The sequence below is a fragment of the Lontra canadensis genome, unplaced genomic scaffold, assembly GCF_010015895.1.
Source record: "Lontra canadensis isolate GAN:19392208 unplaced genomic scaffold, GSC_riverotter_1.0 scaffold60, whole genome shotgun sequence".
Classification (NCBI taxonomy): Eukaryota; Metazoa; Chordata; class Mammalia; order Carnivora; family Mustelidae; genus Lontra; species Lontra canadensis.
Genome location: NW_022631054.1, coordinates 8,148,514 through 8,172,722, shown reverse-complemented (window position 1 = coordinate 8,172,722; position 24,209 = coordinate 8,148,514). Strand labels below are relative to the sequence as shown.

General features: G+C 53.0%; 1 protein-coding gene across 4 annotated transcripts in view; it reads left to right on the top strand.

Moving 5' to 3' along the window:
• The window catches only part of HIVEP3 (HIVEP zinc finger 3), an 86,849-nt gene that overhangs the window by 38,068 nt on the left and 24,572 nt on the right, over positions 1-24,209 (top strand). For all 4 annotated transcript variants that reach the window (XM_032877461.1, XM_032877457.1, XM_032877459.1 and 1 more), the window contains exon 3: positions 1,975-2,120. In XM_032877461.1, coding sequence (XP_032733352.1) covers positions 1,975-2,120 — 146 coding nt within the window. The remainder of the gene's footprint in view (positions 1-1,974; positions 2,121-24,209) is intronic.

Sequence of the window (24,209 nt, the reverse complement as noted above, 5' to 3'; positions counted from 1 at the left end):
AAGAGAGTTCTTTCCTGAGCTGTTGTTTGTCTTATAGTTTCCACTCTCTGTTAGTAGCTCTGAAAAGCCCTTTGGGCTATTTTAGCATTGTAAAGATCTTCTAAACTATCTAAACTATGTAGGTCTAGGCCACACTATCAAATATCAGTTGGGTCACAGGTATTTTTTCCCCCATATCTAAGCCCTGGAGAAACCCCAGCTTAGACAAAAGTCACTTTGCAGCCATGTCCCATTTCCCAGTTTCTCCTGCTTTTTTTTTCCCCTTTGGGGGTCACTTTGACAACCACATATTGCAAACAGATTGAAAACAAGGACTCAGTGCCACATTTCCCGCAACCTCACATACTAGCTGTGTGACCTTGGGCCAGTTACCTCTTCTGTCTGTGCCTTGGTTTCCTCATCTATAAACTAGAGATGCAAAAAATACTCAGCTCTAGGGCTGTGGAGGTAAGTGAGTTAAAATATACAAAGTGTGTTCAGAACAGTGCTTGGCATACCAGCACTCAACAATCATTTTTATGATGTAAAGACAATCATATTATTGTCTTTAAAAGCCAGTGCAGACTCCTGGTCCCCCTCTCAGTTCCAACAGTGTTTCCGATAGAATGGCACATTGCCACCAAACCAGTCTCCTCCAGCTCTGCCCAGACATCACAGCTGGTTGCGAGAGAGAAGTCCTCCGTCAGCCTGTGGAAGTCCCCCTTGGTCATTCCACGGATGGCGCAGATGGCAGGCCAAGATAGGAGTGAAAAGAGCGTGTTCTGGAACTCCATGGGCACGGCGCAGTATCTGCTACCTTCTGCCAGAGCAGCAGTCCTTAGCCTCCCTCGGTTTCCACTCCTCATCTCCAGTGCTGACGAGACAGTTTGGGGGGGGTCACTGAGTCATAGACATTGGCCCTGGGATAGATCTTCAAGATGATCTAAATCCCCTCAGAGGTGAACTAAGCCCAGAAAGAGGAGGGCTTAGAGCCACCCAAGCATGGCTCAGTGTGCAATGGAGTCTGTGTGGGGTTAACACCCAGGTCCCCTGACTCCCAACCAGCTCCCTTTCTGCTCAGCCCAAGCACCCCACATAAGGGCAAACAGCATGGCTGGCCTGGGAGCCTGTGGTTTAGACTGTCCTGGCATCAAGAGAAATGGGTGCTTCTCCCACGGGCTGTAACCATGACCTTAACTGACAGTGGCGTGAAGTAGGAAGAGAGTCTCACTCTGGGCCCCCAGCCCAGCACCGCTGCTCCCCATGCAGGAGTGTGCCCACCGCTGCTGCCCTCAGAGGGTCTAGAGGACCTGTTTCCCTCCTGAGCCAGCTCCCACCACTGAGGCCCATAGCTCTGTGAAGAGAATGGGTTCCCTTAGACTACCGGCCAGAGCCTGCACACGCCCTCCAGGTGCATGCGCATCAGTGTGCATGCAGAGTCTTGGTCAGGGCCCTCAGAAGACCTACACTCTGCTCCTCGCCATGCCCTTAACTTGCAGGGTGACCTTCATTTTCTGATTTGTAAAGGAGAATTGGAGCAATTAATCTCGGCATGGAGGCTTCATTTATTTGCTCCTCCTCCCTCACACTCTTCTCTGAGGCAGGCCTTGTTTCGGGTGCAGGTGTGACCGAGGACACCAAGATAAGGGCCTGTCCCCAGAAGGTTCTAGACCAGTGTGAAAAGAAAAAGCAAACACGGCTCTCATGGGAAGGCCTGGTCTTTCCACGACAAAGTCCTGATGAGAGTCCCAGTTTGGACACCAACTAATCAGGTGGCCTTGGGAGAAGGGACTTCAGCTCTCTGGGGAACCAGCTCCTTCTTTCTGCCAACTGGAGCTTCCAGCACGTCTTCGCAGGGTAGAGGGAAGAGCGAGTGCGGCGCATGCAGGGAAGTGTAGGCACGCAGGGCCCCCGAAGGCCCCGTTCCACGACTCCCGCTCCACGCAGTGCTTGTGTCATTGACTTTGTGATTTTGTCATTCCTGTGGTGGGCCAGGTTCACCTCCCTTCGCTGGTTTCCCCGGAAGGCCAGAAAGATCTAGCTAGAGTGCAGAAGGAAGAAGAGAAGCGAGGGAAGCCGGAGGAGGACGCTCCCGCCTCCAAACGAGGGGAGCCAGCGAGGATCAAAATCTTCGAAGGAGGGTAAGAATCGTGTCTGGTTGGCAGTATTTGGTTCTGCTTCCTGCGGAGGCAGAGGCGGTACCGTCCATGGTGAGAGGCGGTGAGTGTCTCCCTGGGCCACGCGGCGCGCATGGGCGCTTTCCAGCAGCCACCACCTTCGCGGGACTCGCTGGCCGTCTCTGTTCCCCAACGCCGGGTTCTCTGGCGGGGGATGGGAGCCTACTGTGTGCCGAGGACTGGAGCAGTCTGGGTCTTCCTCCAGCCCCTTCTTTCTTCGGATGTCCACTGCATTTCTGGTCACTGCACTGGGGCTGACAGCGCGCCGCTTAGATCCCGTGTCCCGACTGCCATCTACCTCGTGCATGGTCCCCCAGATCACTCTGTCCTGCGCGAACAGCCACCTCGGCATGTCCACTGTCCCACAGGGGACTTAGGCTCTGCCCACACGCTGTTCGCCAGGCTGATCACAAAGGCACTGCTCACTCCAACTGTCTACACCGGTCTCCATTCTGACTGGTCAGGGCCCGGGACTCATTGGTTGGTAAATATTTGGAATATCGTCGCTGGTTTTTTTACCCTTGGTGCTTATCTTTGAAAACCCAACGATCTAAGCATCTCACAACTCACACTGTGGGGCCCTCTGGGATTCGGAAGGGTGCCTTGTTGTGGACTTGCTTTGTGGAAGTTTTGTGCCAGCTGTGTTCTGTGTGACCACGTGTTTGCTCCCGGGGATGTGGTGTCTGTCTCAGGGTCCTGTGTCTGTGTCCCCAGTGTGATCAATGCAGCCCTCATCCCACCCAGTCCCAAGGGACGATAGCACTACCTGCCAAGGCGGAGAGTCGTCACGAGCATGAGCACCTGCAAACGGGGCGTGTCACTGGGGACCTGCCAATCTCCAGCACCTGCAGTACCTAACTCACCAAATCAAAGTGGGAGGTGCCGGATTCCTCTGTTGGTTGGGGAGAGCAGAGATGGCCAAGCTCCCCAGGGCCACCGGAGGGCATCTTCTGGTGGCAATGAGGAACAGGGGCTGTCGGGAGAGGGGGTGTTTGGAAACAAAATTGGAGGAGTTGGGTTGTCGTAACTGGGGGTCAATGGAGGGGGTCAAGGATGGCAAAAAAAAAAAAAAATGCAGTGGTAGAGGTTTCTCTCTAGGGAGAGAAACATCCTGTCCAAAGTTCCAGTAGCAGCTTCATGAGAAATAGTAGCCCAAAGGTGTGTTTTTTTTTGTTTGTTTGTTTGTTTGTCTTGGTTTTGGGGGGTTTTTGGTGCAAAATGGTGGTCTTATTAAAGCACTGGGACAGGACCTGTGGGCAGAAAGAGCGGCTGCCCCGGGTTTGTGAGGTGTGGCTGATTACACACTTGGAAGTTGGGGGAGATAAAGAAGAAGGAGGTTTCAAAAGGATTTTTATGTATTTTTAAATTTTATTTTATTTTTTCAGTGTTCCAAGATTCATAGTTTATGCACCACACCCAGTGCTCCATGCAATATGCACCTTCCTTAATACCCACCACCAGGCTCACCCAACCCCCCACTCCCCCTCCCCTCCAAAACCCTCAGTTTGTTTCTCAGAGTCCACAGTCTCTCATGGTTCGTCTCAAATCTCAAAGGTTTTTCAAAATACTAAGCCTCTTTCCAACTGAGGGCAGAACGGCTTTGTCCCTGTTATTTGAATAGAGCGCCCTCTTGTGTCTCTGTGTCTCATATAACTGGGTACCAAAGAGGCCCCCTAAGACTTCATTCATCCTAGGACTGATGCGTCTGGTCACAATGACTTGTCTTCTCGCCTCTGGCTTCAAGAACCGTCTGTGAGACACTGAGGGGCTGCTGAGGGATAGCTGGTGTGCACCAAGAGGTTTGCTCTTCCCTGAGAAGCAGCAGCCTCCAGACTGGAGATGGGGGTCCCCAAGGTGGCTCCCTGCTGCCCTCGTTTCCCTGGGAAGCCCGAGCTCGGGAAAGGCAGCTGGCAGGAACCTCTCCCCCTTCCAGTCACTTCACCTGGAGTCTCCGCCTTCAGCTGAAACATGAGAGGTTACCCCTGAGTCTCCTTCTCTTCCTACAGCCTGGCCTTGGGACCCCCCTCCCCCCACTGTCCCATCCAGGTTGCGACTTAGTCCCACCTGCTCTGTTCCAGGATCTCCCTCCTTTCCAGGCTCACCCTCCTTACCTCTCCCGCTTAGCTCTCTCCTGCTCAGACTAGCCGTCGAGTCTCCAGCTCTGTTTCCTCATCCGTAAGAGGGGAAAGGACGTGCTTTATGTTTTGAGCAGGAGGTCCTATGTTCCCCCACATAAGGGTCGTGGTTCAGGACGCTGACAAATGGGCATCAGAGCATGTTGTCACTGCTGGAGCTACCTCGTGTGTCCCCCTCCCTCCGGGATGACCTGGCTCAGTTCTGCGGACTGTGAGACATGGCTTCCTCATGCTCAGCTCGCCATGTCCCGCTGGGGCAGTTTGGGGTCACATTGGTGTCACCCATCAGATTCTTTTCTCCTGCTGCCCAGCTGTCCCCTCGAGGCCCCCGCTGTGCCTCCCGCCCCCAGCTTCTGGCGACCCCTCTCCATTCATGGTTCTCTGAGGGCTGCTCTCTGCCCCCCAGGAATGTTTGGAAATTTGAGGGGCATGTTCTAGATTGCTGTGTAATGGGGGACACCTCCAGCTTTTCATGGTTGGGGCCAAGGATGTGACAATCCATTCAACCAGCCACGAAACCCCTTGTCCCCTTCAAACTGCTGAGGGTGTCCCCCCCACCCAGAAACTGACTGTATCCTTCAAGCACCCCCATCTGAAGCCATTACAGTTTTGTCTTTGACTGGTTTCTTCCTTTTTTCTTTCTTTTTCTACTTCGTTCCTTTCCTTTTTTTTTTTTTTTTTTAACACAGCAAGCGTTGCTATCCTTCAAGGACATGTTTGATAAAGGTCTGTGGTGGGCTTCTGTCCTTAGGGGTCACTCAGAGACCTAGGGTGATGGAGACTGAGAAAGGAAGGTGAGAAATAGTCAGCTGTGCACTGGCCCTTACAGCTTGCACCCAGAAGCTTCTATTCCCGTGAATGGCCAGTGCAAGCCCCCTGCGGCCTCACCTGCTTCAGGGAGAATGAGGGAGAGCACTCCCGTGCACATGGGGGACCCCAGAGATATTCAGTCGACAGTGCTAATGACTTCAGTGGGTCTCACATCTGTCTGCACCTTGTTTTTCCTCAACAGCGTTGTTGAAATGTATCCTTGTTGATTGACGTAGATTGAATTCGTAGCCAAAAGTCGAGAAGCCAGACACAAAGAGGGGATGTCGCGAGTCCCATGCTCATGAGTCTTTTATCACTAGTCAAACTACCCGCTGGTCTCCTTACCCTTCAACTTGACCTCCAACCCAGCAATCGATCAGTCCATCCAGGAGGACCCATTTATTCAGTGCCTTCTGGGTGCCTGTGCCCAAAGATACCAAGAGCCAAGGGGGTAAACCATGGTTCTGTGCTCCAGGTGCTGGGAGACTGGTTCGGGTGGCAACAAGGGCTGGATGCTGATGTGTGGGCTGCTAATGTCGAGATGCTCCCAACAGGCGGGGACCTCTGGGGCTGGACAGCCAGAAGGGGCTTCCTGGACAGGGTGGAGCTAGGCCTGGGAAGGTGGAGGAGACGGGGACAGGTAGAGAGGGAAGGTAGCTGGGTCAGCAGTCTGGATGTAATGGTGACTCGTGTACCTGGTCAGTCGGACTGATTTCTTTTGACCTTGAGTGTTCTCCCTTGTCAGCATCATCTCTCTCTCCTTCTAACCTTGTCACTCACTGTGTGAGCAACACTAAATCTGGATCTCCAGATAGAGCCTCACTCCTGAACTGTGTACCCTTGCTTCTGATGCCTCCTGGGCCCCTCAACTTCAGCATGTGCTAACCAAACCACCAAGAGAATCTTCTGCATCCAGATCTCAGATGATGTACCCACACCTTGACACTCAAAACCTTAGTATCATCTTGGGCACCTTTTCCCCTGACCACCCCCCACTTCTTATCCCCAAATTCTGGTGTCCACATGAAGTGGTTCATAACTCAGCTCTGGTCTCTGGCCCCCCTCTCTCCAGACTCCCCTGTTGGTGCCATTGAGTGTCTGATCAGAGTTCTGCCTATGTCACACTTGGGCCCCAGGGCCTTCTATGGCTGCCTTATCTACAGAATGGACCCGCAGTCTGACCTGCCCCTGTTGTAGTTCCCCCTCTGGGCCTGCTGAGTTCTGCCTACTACCAAGTCCTATCCAGCCTCCAGAGTACTCAACCCTCTCTTTTAGCTAAGCTCCCAGGTCCCACCATGGAGAAAACTCCGTGGTTCTCTGTGTTACTTCTAGAATAACCATGGCACTGAAATTCATTCCAGGACCCCTCTTGACTTGGGTCCTAGGGCCTTGCTTTGTACACCATCAGTTCCTATTTGTTGCCTTGATTTCCTGGCACACAGCCCCCTCCCTTTACTCTGCATCACTTCCACACCCAAACAAAGCTTGCATTTTCCAGACGGCCTCTGGGAGTGCCCATGAGGAATGTGTTGGCTCTCTCACCCAGCACCTATGCATTTGCCTGGGTTGTTTTAGAAGGCCTCCTTTGTTAGGGAATGTTGTTTTCACTCATACAAAGTTATATTGTTCATTGAGGGTTATGCTTATATTGTCTTAACTCAAGTTCACTCGTTGCAAGGAAAGCTGGGAGCTTAGCCCCAAGGACTGGTGTGAAAGAAGGAGAAACTGGGATCTGTAACACTACGCGGCTGCTGGAGGTGGTCATCCGAGCTTTGAGGGATGGGGAGCTTGGTGCTTCTGTCCGAAGGGAACGATGAATCAGACATACGAGCCAGAAAGGCCAGGCCCAGCAAGGGTGGGGATGTTCAGAAAGGTGACCACGGCCAGGGAGTAAGGGGTTGAGGAGAGACTGGTGTTTAGAGGGGCAGCCCGGCCTCAACTCGGAACTGGAATCTAGGGCAGGGAACGGAAGCCCTGCTGTGGGTGGGCTGGGGAGGGTGGGTAAGGTGACTCAGGGACACGGGGTTGCCCCGGGGCTGCCCCTGAGCCCTTCAGGCCTTTAGCAGGACTCCATCCCAGACCCTGCCGACCGCATCACCCAGCAGCCCAGCTGAAAGAAGAGCACCCGGGTCCCCCGTCAGAGGGTACTGGGTCCCATCTCTTCCCACCGTCCCTGATATTCCCCAATATGTCAGTGCAGCCTTTGCCTCTCTCCTGGCCCATTCAGTTCAGTGTGTCCAAACTTGAAGTTTCCCACCTTAAAAGCACACCTTTGATTGAACGGCCTGTATCACCAGATTTTTCTGATGCCCAGAAGGAGTTAACTATACTTACTCCCCTCCGTGTCTTTCCTCCCGTTCTTTCTCAGCCCATTCCAGGTGTGCCTTTGGGCTCATCGCCCCTCAGACCTACTCTCGTGAAGGTCAACAGCACCCTCTACCCTGTAGAATTCTGTGGTCTGTTCTCACTTCTGTTCTTCCCCGACCTGCCGGCAACATTTGGCACCACTGATCCCTCCTTCTTCTCCCTTCCTTGAAACCCTTCGTCCATTGGTTTCTATGGCGCCATCTTTCTTGATGCTCTTCCTTTGCCAATGGCACTTTCTCCTCATCTTTGGTGATTTCCCATCATCTTCTGATTTATGAATATTAGGGTTCCTCGGGCTCAGTCTCCGGTATCCTCCTTTCCACTGTCTAAAATCCCAAGGTGACTCACTATGCTGTCTGCAGGCTGATGACTCCCAGACACGTACGTCCAGTTGGACTTCTCCCCAGGGTTTCGTGTCAGGTGTCCAGCCATCTGTGTAACGGCCACTGGGGTGTTCGGTGGACACATCCTCAGAGCAGCACACACAAATGCTAAGAACCACGGCGACTCATCAGGTTCTTGGGACAGTCGTTAAAGAATTTATTTTAAAAGTTGACTTAATTCAATATTGCTCCATTGGAGGGAGATAGATTTTTAAGAGACGTGCTGTTCTAGCTCATGTCTTTTCATTTCTCCTAGCTGAATTTATTTTATCCAAGCCTAAGAGCTCATGCAGTATTATGGTACACCTATATTTCCATATTTTTAAAGTGTATGTGTGTGTGTGTTTATAAAATAGTCGCTTGAAGAGAATAGTTTTCTTTTTTTTTTAATTTAAAGGATATTCTCTTTCTCAGTAATTTTTCAGAAACTCATTTCTTCTTGGACTTTGAGTCTTACTAGTGTCTCATTATTTTTCATCCCAAATTTCCAAATTTCTGCTTTGCCTAGCCCCTCCTCCCTGGGAACTCCTGATGAAGGACGATGTTGGATTTTGTCTTTAGTAATATTTGTTTTCTCTGTAATATGTTTCGAGGAGCCATTGATAAAATTTTGAATCACGTGGTGTTAAGTTGGAGTTCTGGGGATAGATGTAAGCAATAAACTCATCAGGTCTACCGCTCTGAAAATCCACACCAGAACAAAAAAAAAAAAAGCCCCTGCTCAGGAGCTGGTAACGTACAGGGTGTGCCGTGTCACACGGGTGGAGAAACTGGGTGCCTCACCACGCACTCGCTCAATGTCCTTTTGAATGTCTTGTAAGTGGCCAGAGGGGAAAGGAGCATCTTTTGCAAGAGAAAAACAAAGCGCTTATTCACACTCTGCATGGGCAACTTTATTTTTCCAGGTGTTCAGGCCCCAGACTGTTCTGTCTCATGTCCATCAGCAGATCTTGTCAGCTCAACCCTTGAAACCATACCCAGAAACTGCCTATTTGTTTCTCACCTCCTGGGGCAAACCATTGCCATCTCTTAAGTGTCCTCCTATAATCACCTGCATCCCCCCCCACCTTTCCCACCACAGTGTATTCTCAACCTGGCCACCATGGGGATCGTGTTTCACATCAATAGACCTTGTCACTGCTGTCCTGCACCCTCCACAACCCTCAAGAGACCTTTGTGTGCAGACTTCAGCTCCTCCCTAGCCACTGGCTGCCCCTCTACCTGTGCCCCCTGTGCTCTGGCCAGTGGCCTCTGTTCTTTGTCAGATAAGCTTCTGCCTCAGGGCCTTTGCACTTGCTATGCCCTATGCTTGAAGCACTTTCTCCAGGAGTCCCATGGTTCTCTCACTTCTTTTAGTTATCCTTCAGTAAAGCGTTCTCAGACTGCCTACTTTCCCGTGCCCTTTTCTGACATTTCTTATTCCCCTTCCCTGTTTTATTTTTTTTTTTCCATGTATCTACTAGTTTGCTTCTATTTCCTCCACCAGAATGTAAGCTCTGCATGAAGGCAGGAATCGTCTTTTGGTCATTGTGGTATCCCTGATGCTGAGCAAAGTGTCTGGCACATAGGCAGTGCTAAAGAGTGTTTATTAAATGACCATCCCTCCAGCATGGTCAAGAGACTGTAAGTGAGGGGCAGGTCCCTGGACTCAGCAGCTCTTAGAACCTGTGAGCAGGATCGAGGCTCTGGGTCTCACAAAGGAACAAGGACAAGAGCCAGGACTGAACCAGGCTGGGCACTTAGAGTCAGGCTTGATCTGGGGAGGGTAAAGTCAGATGGTCTCAGTGATGGGGCTGGCATCTGGGATTGTCAGCCAAGGTCATTTGCATGCTGACCTGTCCTGCAAGTGTTCGTGGTCAAAATGAAACATGTGATGCTGAAAAGCTGCCAGCTCCCAGACTGAACCAACCCCTTATCCTAGGGGCCAGAGAGAAGTGGTCCCACGCGCCCTGCTCTGGATGTAGAGCCTGAAAGAGACCAGGCTGCCAGGGCCCTGTCTTCTTCCTGAGAGGACCCCAGTTCCCTGATCTGTCCTTAAATCTCAGACCTCTCCCTGGAAGTGTGGATGAGCAGTTCTGAGTATGGTCCCAGTGGGCTAGGGAGTGAATTGTTCAGCCCCATCACAGGTGCCCACACTGTTTTGTTCTCTTTCTCCTCCTCTCCAAATCCTGTTGCTCCAACTCTCCTAAGGAAGATGACCTGGACTTCGGGAGGGGATGGGGTGGGGCATGAAAGGGCAGGATGCAGCGGAGTCCACGTGCAGTATCCGGTGGCTGAGACAGGAATGTAACTATCGGACTCCCGGTGAATCGAGTGTGGAGGGTGAGAAAGGGAAGCTTGGAATCAAGAATGACTGCCCCACTTCAGGCTCAGGTGACAGTGGGTGGGTGGTGGTATCATTTACTGAGCTGCACAGGGAGGGGAGAAGAGAGCGAGAAGGAGGTTTGGGGAAGGGGAAATCCCAACTTGGTGTACATGTTGATTTTGAGATGCTGGGTCATTACAGGTCACAGGTGAGCCTGGCATTCAGATGTCAGGTCTGAGCTGGAAATACACACTGGGGTATGTGTTTGTCAATGCTACTTAGGGGATGGGTCTGGAAAGGGTCACCTGGGGAGACAGAATGAGAGAAAAGAAAAGGATATCAGGACCCAGCCCGGGATCCACCAGCAGTTAGAGGCTGGTAGAGACTAAGCTGCAAAGAGTTTGAGAAGGAAAAGCCAGAGGAGTAGGAAGACACCCAAAAGAGTGAGAAGTCCTAGAAGCCAAGGGCAGAGGGTGTTCAGGGAGAGAATGGTCATCTGTGCTGAGTGCTGCCCAGAGGCCTGGGAAGGTGGGGACAGGCAGTGTCCATGAGATGTGGCCATGAGGGGGTCACTGGTGGCCTGGATGGGAGCTGTTTGGGTCAAGGCAAAATCCCAATGACATGCGCTGAGATGAGGAGTGGAGGCCTCAGGGGAAGGTAAACCTCCATCCAAGAGGCTGGCTGCGGAGGAAAGCAGAGAAATGAAGGGAGTGGGGACGGGAGAGATGAAAAGTGGAGCACTTGGGTGTTTAAACTGAGGAATCCTGGGGCTGCTAGGCATGACTTCTACCAAGGCACAGAATGCAAGAGCAGGACTCTGGAGAAGATTTGAGGGATGGGAGCCAAAGCAGAGTTAAGAAGAGAGCACTTCCTCTGGAGCGGCAGGAGGAAAGATGCTGGCTGCCAGGCGAACAGGTTGATGGTTTGGACTGGGAAGCCGGGAGGGTTCTCTCAGACCCAAACCGGGTTCTGGGTCTTGGCCAACGATAGCTTTGCAAATGGCTATTTTGAAAACTAGGGCAGGACATTTCTGTTCCCAGGAAACCACTTAAGATTCTTGGGAAGGTTATCCCCTCAAATGAGAATACAGGCATACCTCGTTTTACCGGGTTTTGCTCTACTGGGCTTTGCAGATCAGTGCCTTTTGATCAAAGAGAGGTTCGAGACTTTAGGGAAGGAGGTAGCCACCGATGTGTCGGGAAGAGCAGGGGAAGCAGACTTCCAGGTGGAGCCTGGATCGTTGCCATCTCATGATCCAATCGAACGGATGAGGAAGTTACTGTGTTGGGCAAACGGAGAGAGTGGCTTCTTGAGATCGAAATCTCCTGCCAGTGAAGATGCTGTGCAGATTGCAGAAATGACAACAACGGATTTAGAAAACTCCATACGCTGCAGGGATAAAGAGGGGATTGATTCCAGTTTGGAAAGAAGCTCTCCGGTGGGCAAAATGCTATCCAACAGCGTCACACGTGCTGCAGGGAGATCATTCATGAGAGGCAGAGTCAACTGATGCAGCCAACTTCATTCTTGTCTTGTTTTAAGAAGTCGCCTCAGCCACCCCACCCTCACCCACCCACCCACCCACCGCCCCGACGAGTCAGCAGCCACCAGCACTGGGGCCAGACCCTCCACCAGCGAGGAGATCATGACTCACTGAAAGCTCAGATGAGGGTTAGCATTTCTTTAGCAATAAAATATTTTTAAGTTAAGGCATGTGCACCATTTAGACATAATGCTGTTATACACTTATTAGCCTACGCCTAGCATCAGATGAACGCGACTCTTGTATTCACTGGGAAACCAAAAAAAAAAAAAAAAAAGAAAAAAGAAAAAAGAAATCCATCATCTTGCTTTATTTCAAGGTCTGGAAGTGAACCCGTGGTATGTCCGAGGTGGGCCTGGATCAGATGTCAGTCTAGTGAGGTTGGCTTTCAGTACTGGCCTCACATCCTTCTCCTGAGGACTCAAAGGACTTCCCAGGAAACACTCAACTCCAGGCATGGGAGAGAGTGGATTATGTCACTACGAAACCCAAGTCCCGGACAGAAAAAAAAAAAAAAACCAAAAAAAAAAAAACAAAACAAAAAAAAACAGCGTGAAAGCAAAATGGAAATGAGAAAAGACATATTGATCATGGGGCAGACTGAGTGTCTGCGTGGGCTGGGACCAGAGTCCCCGGAGCCCTGAGCACGGTCGGAGAAGACCTAAATGCATCCTATTAAAATTTAAAGGAGAATCCATTTCTCAAGCAGACGCTGCCCCCTGGGTTCCAGTAGGGGATCTAAGGAGGCATGGGTCTCAGCCCGGGCATGGGGGGGAAAGTGCAGGAGGTCGGGTGCTCACCCCAACCCATTGTGGCCCCTGAGCGCTGAGGACTCCATCCGCCTGGGTCTGGACGGTGTGTGTCTGAGTCCTGGACTCTCGCATCCAGGGGAATCTGGCGCAGCGCCTAGGAGGAGGCCGGCTTCTTCCTGTCTCTCCTGCGGGAGCAATGGCCTGTCAGGGATACAGTGACCTCCGCACAATCTTTCATTTTTTCTGGTTTTAATTTTATCGAAGTTGCACAGGCATAGAGTTTAAAGAACGAATTATTTCCATAAATTGCGTTATGGAAAAGAGCAGTACCCTTCCTCTTTGTTCACCCTCCTATCTCTAACAAACGGGCCCAAGTTGCTACCACAGTAGCATTTCGGCATTAACTAGAGAGCCGAGAGTCTCTCCACATGCCCCCAATGCCCCCCGTTTCCCCAGCCTCTCACAAGACTGCCACACACATAATTCACAGCCAAGTCACGTAATGACCCGTGGCTCCTTTTTCCTTCCTGCACAACTTTTCTATTTTCTCTTAGGATAAAAGTGGGTGCATGTGTTCACTTATTTTCCCATATATTTATTACTAATTCAGCCCTCAAATTCTCTCCTCACTGAAACCCCTTCCAGACATTTGGCTGCATGGGCTACTGTGAAAACTCCACAGTACCTACGCGGGCCCCTCCCGTGTCACCCAGCGGCTCCCTCTGCCCGGTACCAGCTGCCACCCCGGGGTCTTCCTTCACCCCTCATGCCTGGAGAGTCTCTTCCTCCTGTATCAGGTCTCCTCTCTCCACAAACTTACCTTTTCCTTTTCCTCCTCTTCTTCCTCATTTTCACAGAGGCCATCCTTCTGCAGGTTCTTCTAGAGAAAAGGGTCTCTGATGAGTGGGGGTTTTTTGGCACTTGATGTGACTCAAGGTGTTGGAAAGTCTTTATTCTGTTTCTCAGTTGCTCGAAGGGTAGAATTTCAGGTTGGAAATAACGTTCCTTCCGAGTTCTAAAGGCGTCGCTGCCCTGTCCTCGAGGCTCCGGTTGCTGGCAAGAGTTCCATATCCGTTCTGGTTCCTGTGCCTTCCCTTCTCTGTGACTGTCTCTGGATCTTCCCTTCAGGCTCAGAGATGGGAAGCGTCGCAGGTGTGGCTCCCAGCGTGGGGCCGTCCCTCTGAGGCGGTGACTCTTCAGTCTGACAACTCAAGGACTTGGGCTTAACAAAATGGTCCTGTGCTGTTACCTTGATGACTCCTCCCTTCTCTCTGGGTGGGCTGGGAGTCAGGGCTGGGACCTCCTGGCTTGTTTCTCTGATTTTCATACTTCTCTGTCAGATTTCCCATTTTTCGTATTTTCGCACTGCTTTCTGGGTACTTCTCTCCATTTTGTCTTCCAGCCATTTTGTTCTTTTCTGTCGTTGCATCTTTAATTATCAAAAGTTCCTTTTATTCCCTGGAGGTCTCTTTTTAATAGTATCCTTATAGATCCCCATACCTTCTCTTATCTCTCAGAGGCTGTTAATGTTCATCGTTTTGGGTTTTGGTTTTCTTTTCTACCTGGTTTCTGTCCCCTTCAGGTTCCCTTTGGTCCTTGTGTTTGTCCCTTTTCTCAGGTGTCCGGCGACCTCTGGCGTCTTTGCTTATGTAAGAAGGAGGCTCATAGGTGGGCGGCAGCTCTGGGTCTGAGGGGGGCTCATCGATGGTGCTCATCCTGGTCTCTGCCCATCCAGGCCCTGTCGCTGCAGTGACAGCGCCTTTAGGGCTTTCTGCTTGGACAGAACCCCCATGAAGATTCCAATTTCCTGAATGAAGGTGTAGAGTTTCTATTTTGTGGGCCACAAAATGGAAAAAGGTGGGAGGTAGAGGGGAGAGACGCCCTTCATCCTCTCATTTATTCATGGTGCCCTTGCCTGTCCTCAGCTCGCCTGATGCCCTCCTCAAAGGCCTCCCATTTCATCCTTTGTAGAGAAACTTCCAGACTTTCTCTAGGGTGGAGGAGAAGTGGTCTCCTGGCTGCTGAAGTTGAGAAAGGGATAGGGGTCTAAAAGCAGTCATCCTGAGGGGCACTTGGCTGGCTCACCTGGTGGAACTTGAGACTCTTGATCTCAGGATGTTAAGCTCCAGCCCCACATTGAGTGTAGAGATTACCTTAAAATTTTTAAAAATAAGGGTGCTTGGGTGGCTCAGTCAGTTAAGAATTTGGCTTCGGCTCAGATCATGTTCTTGGGCTCCCTGCTCAGTGGAGGGTCTTCTCCCTCTCCCTCTGCCTCTCACCCCTGCTTGTGCATTCATGCTCTCTCTCTCTCTCTCTCTCTCAAATAAATAAAATCGTTTTAAAAATTAAAAATAAATAAAAATAAAAGCAATCACCCTGGGGTGCCTGGCTCTTGATCTCAGGTTTGTGAGTGTGAGTCCTATGTTTGGGGTAGAGTTTACTTAAGAATCAATCAGTCAGTCATCAGCTTCTGTCACCCTTCATCCTTGTCCCTGCTCTAAAAAATAAAATAAGTAAATAATAAAATCAGCCTCCTTCTCTTGGTTCCCCCCACTCTCATCTCTAGAGTCCTTGAGAGAGTCTGCGGTGTAAGGTGGGATGGTTCCCATGTTTCCCTACTGTTGATGCAGGATTCCATTTTCTTGAGTCTGCAAAAAGTCTTTTCCACCCCTTCATTTCTTCCCAGCTTCTGTGAGCTTATTGCCAGTGTCCTGCCTTTCTCTGCTCTGTAAGTTTATGACGCCGAAGGAAAAGAATAAAAGAGAAAGGGGGAAAAAGAGAGAGGGTGTAGAGCAAGGATGGAGAGAGGTAGGGAGGCAAAAAAACAGAGAAAAGGAAGACTGCTTTCCCCATCATCTTTAATTACAGACTACTAGTAGGGTTGTTTTTAAATTTGTTTTAGCCATGAAAATCATTCTTCTGAAGAACCCCAGGGAAAGCCACCCTGCCAGGCTCCCCCATAGGCCCTGGGAGCCCCATGGCGCCTCCCTAAACTTCTAGGTGTCAGAGGAGCACAAGGCAAAGTGCCAGTTCCAGAAAGTCTAGAAAGTCTTTGGGCTCTGGACTGAGATGGAATCAGATTCCCACCCCACCTCCAGCAATTACTGGCCAGTCCCTAAAAATAGGGTCACAAGTATCTACTTCCCAGGCTGGTTGTGAGAAATGAATGGCAAGATAGTGCGGGCCCCGTACCGCTGGCCTGGCATACAGGAAGTGCCCACAAAGGCTCCACTTCCTTCCTTGCTTCCTTCCTTCTTCATTGTTCTTTCCTTCTTCCCATCTTCCTCTCTTTCTTCCCGCCTTCCCTTCCCCGGCGCGACTCTGTTCTTCTCCCAGCTGAGGTGTTCTAAGGTGTTCTTTCTGCCTGGTCAGGGAAGCCGCTGAGGGCTCTAAGTCAGGGTGTCTCTGTGGGCCCGGCTGCATGAGGACCCCACATGACAGCGGGGAGAGTTGGAGGTCAAGCTCCAGGTCTGTGACTGGTAGATCCTGGGACAGTGAAAACGACACCTGGGCTGTGGGGCAGAGGGAGTGTATGACACTGGCATGGAGCAGGCTGGATTTTATTAGCTGCAAATCACAGGAAACGCTGGCCTTTTCTGCCTTGGGTGTTGTTGGAAACGAGGCCCCGACAGGGAAGGAGGTAACATGGTGGGAGCCCAGCCATGGCAAGTTTGAGTAAGTGTGTCCCCTCTCTGGGTCTCAGCTCCCTCCTTGGTAATTGGAGGATATAGGAGAGGACCTGAGTCTTAGAGTCGGGGCTGGGGTCCGAGTGCTGACGGCTGCCGCTGGCTCTGAGATCCCGGACGGTGCCTGTGCTCTCCATGAACCCTGGTTCGTATCCGTAGAATGAGTGCTTGCTGCTCAGCCTGGGTGAAGGATCTCTGGCGATCATGATGTGACATGCAGGAACTTTCCAGCTCTTGTCAGAGGATGAGCTCATTCAGCTCCATACTGGATCCTGGGAAGAGCTGTTGCTCAGATACAGTCTTCAGGGAAAAGCCTGGGCAGGGGAGCTCCGCAGCCTATTGTGAGCTCTTGTCCCTCCCTCAGGAGAAGCTGGCCTTTTCTAGCTGTCAGAGGATCGAAGCCACACGGGGTGCCCCTTCTTGGGCAGGAGCCTCTGGCCGAATGCCCCAGCCTGAGATGAGACATCTGTTGGGGAGAATTTCTTTCGGAGCCCAGAGCCGGGCACTGGGGATCGCTTGCCTGAGCACATGTGGGTAAAGGGACAAGGACGGAATTGGGAGGCTCAGTCTCTAGGGTTCTCTGGCCCCACAGCTTAGAAAAACGAGAAGGGAGCTGCTCTTTCTTCATGGTGCAGGGTCTCTTGAAGGAGGGGTCCCAGTTATGTGTCTCCCCCTCCTTGCCATCCCCAGGGTGGAGGTCCAGCCCCAGGAGACACCAATCCTCCCACCATACCTTGCTGCCATGCGTCTGCCCGCCTCACTCTCTGGGGCTCCTGGGGTGTCTTTCTCCACTCTGGAGGCGGAGAGCCCTCTCGGGGCTGTCGTGGGCATCCGATAGAATCAGGCACATGAAACCCTCCACCCCAGCCCATTGCCAAGCAGAGGGAGTGGGGGGCATCCTTCACTCCCTGCATGCCGCGCTGAGCACCCGTCTCGTTCTGGCAATAGACCACAGTGACAAGAGCATGGCTTTGGCACCAGCCAGACCTGGGTTCAAATCCTGGCTCTGTCACTGATTAGAAAGTCTTCCCCTCTCCCGTGGCTCAGCCCTCTCAGCTGGAAAGTGAGAATCCTAATGGTCCCAATTTATCAAAGTTGTTGAGAATAAAAGGAAACAATGCTTGTAAGTACCTGGCACTGTGCCTGGCACGCAGAAAGTTGACCTCTTATTCTGTCATGAATTATCAATATTTACTTATATGATTGCCTCTTCAAGTAAAGGGTCAATTCCTGCGTCTCCTGCCTTTTACAAGCACTTTGCGGTAAAGAGGACAGAAGCCAAATGGCCCGCTTGGGAATCCTGGATCTATCAAGGTGCCCTTCTGATGTGAAGCAAGCTAGCTCACGCCTCTGTGCCTCAGTTTCCCCATCTGTAAGGTGGAAATGGTAACAGTAATTCCATCTCAAAGGATTTACATGGATTAACTAAGACACTCCATGTGAAGAATGCCCAGTGCTCAGTGCATAATAAGTACTCAGTGAAAGTCTATTATTACTAGTATTACAAAAAGGTCCCCAGAAATCATTTCACCCAAATTCCTCACTTTGCCAATGAGGAAGCTATGGCCCAGGGCGTGTTAATAACAGAAACGCTCTTGCTGACCCTCATTCAAAACATCCCAATGGGAGGAAAGGAGGAAGGATGGTGTGGTACGTGTGTAGGAGTGAAGGAGGGACACGTGTCATCTTGGTGACAGTAGGGAGACAGCTCTGGTGTGCTACTGAGTTGGAAAACCTCTCAATACCTTCAGCTTCCGTGAAGAGAGATGATTGACCCCAGAGGGTGCCTTTGGTTCTAGAGATAACACAGGGCGGCCGGTTGGGAGGGCCATGACCCCCACAGGTGGAGGAGGGCACTTCCCTCCAGGGGCTGGGCCATGGCTGGAGAGGCAGAGCCTGACCTGGCAGGGGTGGCCTGGCATGGCCTTGGATGGAGGAAATATGAATGAAAGAATTCAGGGAGGATGGGATATGGCAACTTGCCCTCCACCGATTCAGGGAGAAAGGGGGTTTGTTTTTGTTTTTGTTTTTGTTTTTTCATTTTACTTTTAACTTTTTTGTATGTTTGTCATAGTTTCAAAATAAAAATGTAAAATGAAAAAAGAGAGCCAGTTTGGCTCAGAAGAAAGGAGACTGAGGAAGCCGGGAATCAAGGAAAGAGTTGAAAGGGGACGCAGGCTTTCAGGGGCTGTCTGGCAGATTTCCGGACAAGCCAAGGGCATCAGACCAAAGCACAAGGGGGACCTGAACTCCAGGCAGAAGTTTGGGCCCATGCTATGGACAGGTGTCTTCTGTCACCATGGGTGGCCTACAGACCAAAGAGGGACAGCCCAGCTGGCAGGAGGGTGGAGGGTGGTGTGTCCTGGGGCACAGCAGCCAGCGGAAGACAGATCGGGCCAGAGTGAGGCAGCTGGGGGTGTGTATGCCAGGCAGGCAGGCTCCCAGGAACATGGTGGCAACAGACAGGGCAGGACACAGGAGCCAAAACGAGCCTGAGGCAGCCAGCGAGAAGCCAGGCTGTGATCGAGGCCTTATGACCTGTTGGCAAGTACAACTGGCAGACTGGGGCCAAGCAGGGCTTCCGGGGACAGGAGCCAGGAACAGAGAGGGCATCTCCCCAGGGACGGTGGCAAGGAGTGGAGGCAGCTGGCAGGGTCCAGAGGACTGAGGCAGGGAGGCGGGGGGAGGGTTGTCCACAGGCTGTGCTGTTCAGGATGCCAAGGGGTCAGGTTGGAAAGTATGTTTGTGTGGTGGGGGCCAGGTTGGACGCAGGCTGATTCAGGGGGAAGGAGAGCCATCACCCCCTGCAAAGAGGAGGAGGCCGGTTCCTGTAGACTTTCAGAACGTCAGCAGATCCAGCAGCTGGGGCACCTCCGATCCGTCTCTCCGAAGTTTCTGGGACTGCTTAGCTTGTGAGCTCAGGAGCAGATTCTGGAACCATGATTTTCCTGAAGGTTGTAACCCACCGGCAGTGGCACTCTGTGGACTCTGGGTTTCCACCGTCACAGTGAGTGGGGAGCCCTTGCGATGAGGAAGGCAGCTGGGGCCTCGCCTCCCTCCTCTATGATAAGCTGTGAGGAGGGAGGAGCCCCTTGGGGCAAGCAGGAGATCCTGGCTGGAATGGGTCTGGAACCAGGGAAGCCAGTGTCCCCTAGGAAGCCAGCTTCAGGAGGGGCGGTGACCCAGGAGTCCCCCCACCCCACCCCTGGGGATGGAAGGAGACAGCCTAGGTGGGACTCAGGCCCAGCTGCAGCCCCTGCCCAGGCTCCAGCAGATGTCGCAGGGTCTGGCTACAGCAGGAAGAACAGAGCAGTTCCCCGCGGGTGTCCCCACATTGCTCTAGGCTCCCTCCCTCCCCCTTTTTAGGGGCCTTCATCGGCCCCCCTACTTTCTAAAGGGCTTCTGAAGGTCAGCCCTCACCTGGGGCTGGGAGAGACTGTTGTGACTGCAGGAAGGCTCTCTCTGGGGTCCAGCAGGACAAGGCATGAAGGCTGCTCAAGTCCTCATCAAAGGGGGTGCCCTTGCTCTCAGACAGGACAGCACACTGAAAGCAGCCAGGCTCCCCCATGCTCCCTGGCACCCCTGGCCCTGGCAGGGGGTGGAGCCTTTCTCTCTCGGACAGGGATGAGATGGGGGTCAAGTGCTGGTCTCTGCAGGGAGGCCCAAGGAGGCAGTTGGAGTCCCCACAGGCTCTGTAGACAGGCGCGGCTGTCCACCATGGGGACCCAGGCTGCTCTCCACACCCCAGCTACTGGCTGGACCTAGAGGACACTGTCACTGTCCTCCTGAAGAATCATGGTGTGGGCGCACCATGCTCGGAACACTGCTTCTATCCTTCCAGGAATTCCTCCCAGGCCATGTCCCCTCCCTGGACTCCTGGGCACTTGGCTCCTGCCAGCATTGGCCTGCCTCATAGCTAGTTCTTCATGTTCACAGCTCTCTGAGTGAGAGCCTCCCTCGGGCTGTGATGCAAACCATCATGGGGATTTTCGGCCATATTGGGACAAATGCTCCTTATTTCGTCGGCCACGTTTTATTTTTATGTGTGTTAGAGAGATGACCCGCCGTTCCATGACTGTGAGTCCTTAGGGTGAAGCTGTGGCCGGATGGGCCCTGCAGGCGGTGCTCGGGAGGTCTGTCTCTCTGTTCAGAGGCTGGAGAGCCCCAGCTGTGGGGCCTTGGGACCAGCCCCCAGGAGCAACAAGGTGGCCGTTTACCACACTCACCGTCAAGGTCACTTCCACCGTGTCAGGGCATGGCAGTAAATCGGAGGGAGGCAGCAAGGGACTGGAGGGTGGGCCCTCTGCTCTGGGTCCTCTTTGCCAGGGAAAATCACTGTGTCTGGAGGGGCCGCGTGATTTGGGGCAAGCTGTGAGCCCATCTGTGCCTCGCGATCTGGAGGGTGACAGGCTGTGTCCTGGGCTGAGGTGAGGATTAAATACGCAGACAATGAGATTAAATAAGGAAACACCCCCGCTCCTCCCCCAAGCTTGGAAGCGGCCTGTTGCCTGGTGGAACAGAGCCTGCTGGGGGGTGGGGGGGCGGGGGGAAATGGGCAGAGCAGGACAAAGGCAGGATTGGGGCATCTGGGAGCTCCGCCTGGAGCTGGCCCAGCTGGGTTTGAGTCCCTGCTCTGTCCCCTGCTGGTGTGTGTAACCTCTCTGTGCCTCCCTTTGTCCCCGGCAAAGTGGGGAGAGTCCTAGTGGCGCACTGAATGTCCGCTTGCGGGCCCCTGTCTCCGCACCCGGGCACCTCCAGGATGGCTCAGCACAGGCGGCCAGTGAACAGGAGGACTGGGCTGCGCTCTGGAAGTGCCTCTGAGGGCCGGCCACAGTTGACAAAGGCATGGGGAGAGGTGGGGGAGGGAGAACTGTTCCAGATGAAGTGACCTGAACAGGGGGCCGGTGAGGCAGGAGGGAGGCCAGAAGGAGGCAGCAGTGAGGGGGGCTGGTGACCAGAAAGGACAGGATGGGTGGGGAGGGGCCTGGGATCCTGTCACAGGTGGGTGGGGAAGATCCTCTGTTCCTTTTCATTCACCGCATTTTTGCAGGGGAGAGTGGGGATGAGCAAATGGGAATTACTGTAAGTTGTAAACACATCACCCTTTCGGAGTATTTTTAAATCCCCAAAGCTTGGTATTTTTGTGCCTCTACCACACAGTTGGCCCTAAAGCCTGGCTCAGAGTCTTTGCTGGCGCCCCAGTTCCCTCCCAAGCGCCACGTCCTCAGTCCCTTCTCCCGGGCCCAGCCGCTGTGCTGCCCACGCTTCTCTGCCTCTGTGCCTTTGCTCATGCTGTTCCCTCTGCTTGGAGGGCCCTCTCCCTGTCTTCATCTCCAAATCCTCACAGCTGAGCTGTCTTCCCAGCCCAGGTCAAATACCCCCATTCCAGTCCCCTGCCTGACCTTCCCCCACCTGCCACTCCCTGCCAGAACCCATCTCTCCTTCCAAACCCCAGGATGTGTTCTCTTACTTAAGCTTGACATTTTTACTTTTGGTTTGCTTTGGACAGACAGATGTTGCCCCTGGTGGACAGCCTTGAAGCCCATAGGCAGGGACAATCCGTTCTATAAAACCCATGTGTGGTTTAAAACATGTTAAGTTGAAAAATGTAGGCAGTGAGCACAATAAGAATGATCTTTGGGGGGACCCAGTGCCACTTAGGAGCTGTGTGGCTGAGAGCACGTCCCTGTGCCTCTCTGAGCTCAGTCTCTCCATCTCTGCGATAGGGACAGCTACCTGGACTTTCACAGGCCGTTGGGAAACCCGGAGGCTGCTTCAGCCTCTGCCAACACTCCCAGCAAGTACCCCGTGGGCCTGCAGGAGATGTTAGCAGGTCTGTTCTCTCTCAGCCGTTTCAAGCTGACTCTGCATCCCCTCTGGGCTTAGTTCAGGCCACAGGGTCACTCGGAAAGGCCCTGCGGGCTGTAAATAGCAGTCGTAAGTGACACTTGGTCCAGGCTGGACCAGGGCTGCTGGACAGGTGCTCAGGGCTTTCTGGAGACACTGTGTGTTGACTCAGTTCTCTACTGGGCACCAGGCCTAGTGTGGGGAATTGTGTGGGGAGCGTCGGGTCGCCTGTAATGAGGACACACCCGGTCATATCAGCCCTGCCGTGGGTCCTGGCTCTGCTGTTGATGTCTGTGCGAGCGACCTTGGGGAAGCCACAGGCCCTCATACACCTGGGGTCAATTTACTTAAAACCTTTCTGAGGGGTCTGTTCTCAGAGTGTAGCTAGACCCTCTTGAGGGCTCCTCTTCTGCCTCTGGAACTCTTCTCGGTCAGCTCTTGACCTGCTGAGAACGTTCCTTGCTCTTCTGCACCCGGGACTAAGCATACTCCGGCCCCACGGGGAGACTCGTTCTCCCACGGCCGGGTGGCACTTGGGCTCCACGTGCCTTCTCCCCGGCAGCCCTCCCTGTGCACGCTCTCGGGGGGACCCCAGGTGGCTGACTTCAGCTCCGGGGAATACCTGCTGAGGTGTGGCACAAGGTCCCCTGGGCTGAGCCCTGTCCCAACCGCAGTCACCTACCCCGGGCCCACCCATCACCATCACCACTTGCAGTAACGACAGCCCAAGTTTGCTGAGGGCCTGCCGTGCCGCAGTACAGAATGGAGCACTGAGCTCTCCAAAACTGTCATTCCTGACCCTCGTCACCACCTGCTAAGTCACAGTTACCTATGTAGACACATACACACACGTGTCCGATCTGCAGACGTGAGGCTCAGAGGAGCAAAAGGACTTCTAACTCAGCTCAGGTCCTGAGGAGCAGAGCTGGGATTCAAAGCCAGCCCTACCGGCTCCAAATCTGTGTTCTTTCCTCCACAGCCCTACACACTAGGGTGCCTGACTCTCGGCCACCTGCGTGGCAAACTCCTGGGGAGACCCTGTGGCTGCCCCCGCATGTGCCCAGGGCCAGGCCCTGAGTGGACCCCCCCCCCACCCAAATGCTTGTGCATGGAGATGCTGCCGATGGTGGTGCTTCCCCTGGGGCCCATGGTGAGAGCTGGACATCTCTTCCCTTTCCCTCTCTCCTTCCATGCTCTGGAGAACAGTCACCCCATCAGTGGCATCTTCTCCAGCCCTGAGAGCTAGAAGGGTGTGGGGGCCAGAGAGGAGCTTTGGGGATTGGGTGCCCTTCCTCTGCTGCCCACTGGCTGTGTGACCTTGGGCAAATTACCTTACCTCTCTGATCCTCCACTGCCTTATCTGAAAAGAGCCATGACGTTACGCACCTCGCTGATTTCCAGTAAGGGATAGACGAGCCCCGTAATGAGTAAGGCGGCTCCATTGTGCTAAAGGATCACAGTTGTTCAGTCGTTACTATTGTTGCTGCCATTGTCCCTCCGGAGCAGGAAACGGCTCAGTAGTTGTGTTGAGTCCAGTGGCCACAGGCAAAGCCGTCCTCAGCAGCCCCATCAGACTGGAGACTTTCCACTTCAGCTTGACGGTAAAGGTGATCTAAGGCTCCCATCGGCAAAGGTGCTGCTTCCTACCCCACCGGAAGATAAGGAAGAGTCTTCTGAAGCTGTGATCTTTTGAGGGCGAGATTGGGGGTCCCACACACGGGGTACCTGGCTCCCGGAGAGGAAGGCTGTGAGGCGTCTAAGGGCAAGGGAGCAAGGCAACTGCCTTGTCTGAGGGACGGTGCGCAGCCAGTGAGGAACTTTTCCAGGGAGTTAAGAAACTTCTCCATTCCCTTCATTTGCACTGGAGGATTTCAAAAGAACCAGGTCCCGAGGAGCCTCCATCTCGTTTCATGTGCCCTGGGTCTGCTCTCTCCCGTCCAGCCCCTGGCCACGGTCAGCTTCACCGTGCTGGGGACACACGAAGTGTTCTCTGCCCACTGCCCCACGCACCTTGTCACCTCTTGACACGGTTTCGTAGAAATGGCATTTCCGGAGGCCGGCTGAGCTGGGACAGCAGTGCTCAGTGGGATCTTCACGACCAGCTCGGATCGCCAGGGTTCCCACCCTGCCTACCTCTCTGCAGAGTGTCTGTTCCATCTGTCATGCTAAGAACTGTCCAGAGCGTTGAACTTTTTAACTGAAGGCCAGATGCCATGTGGTCATCA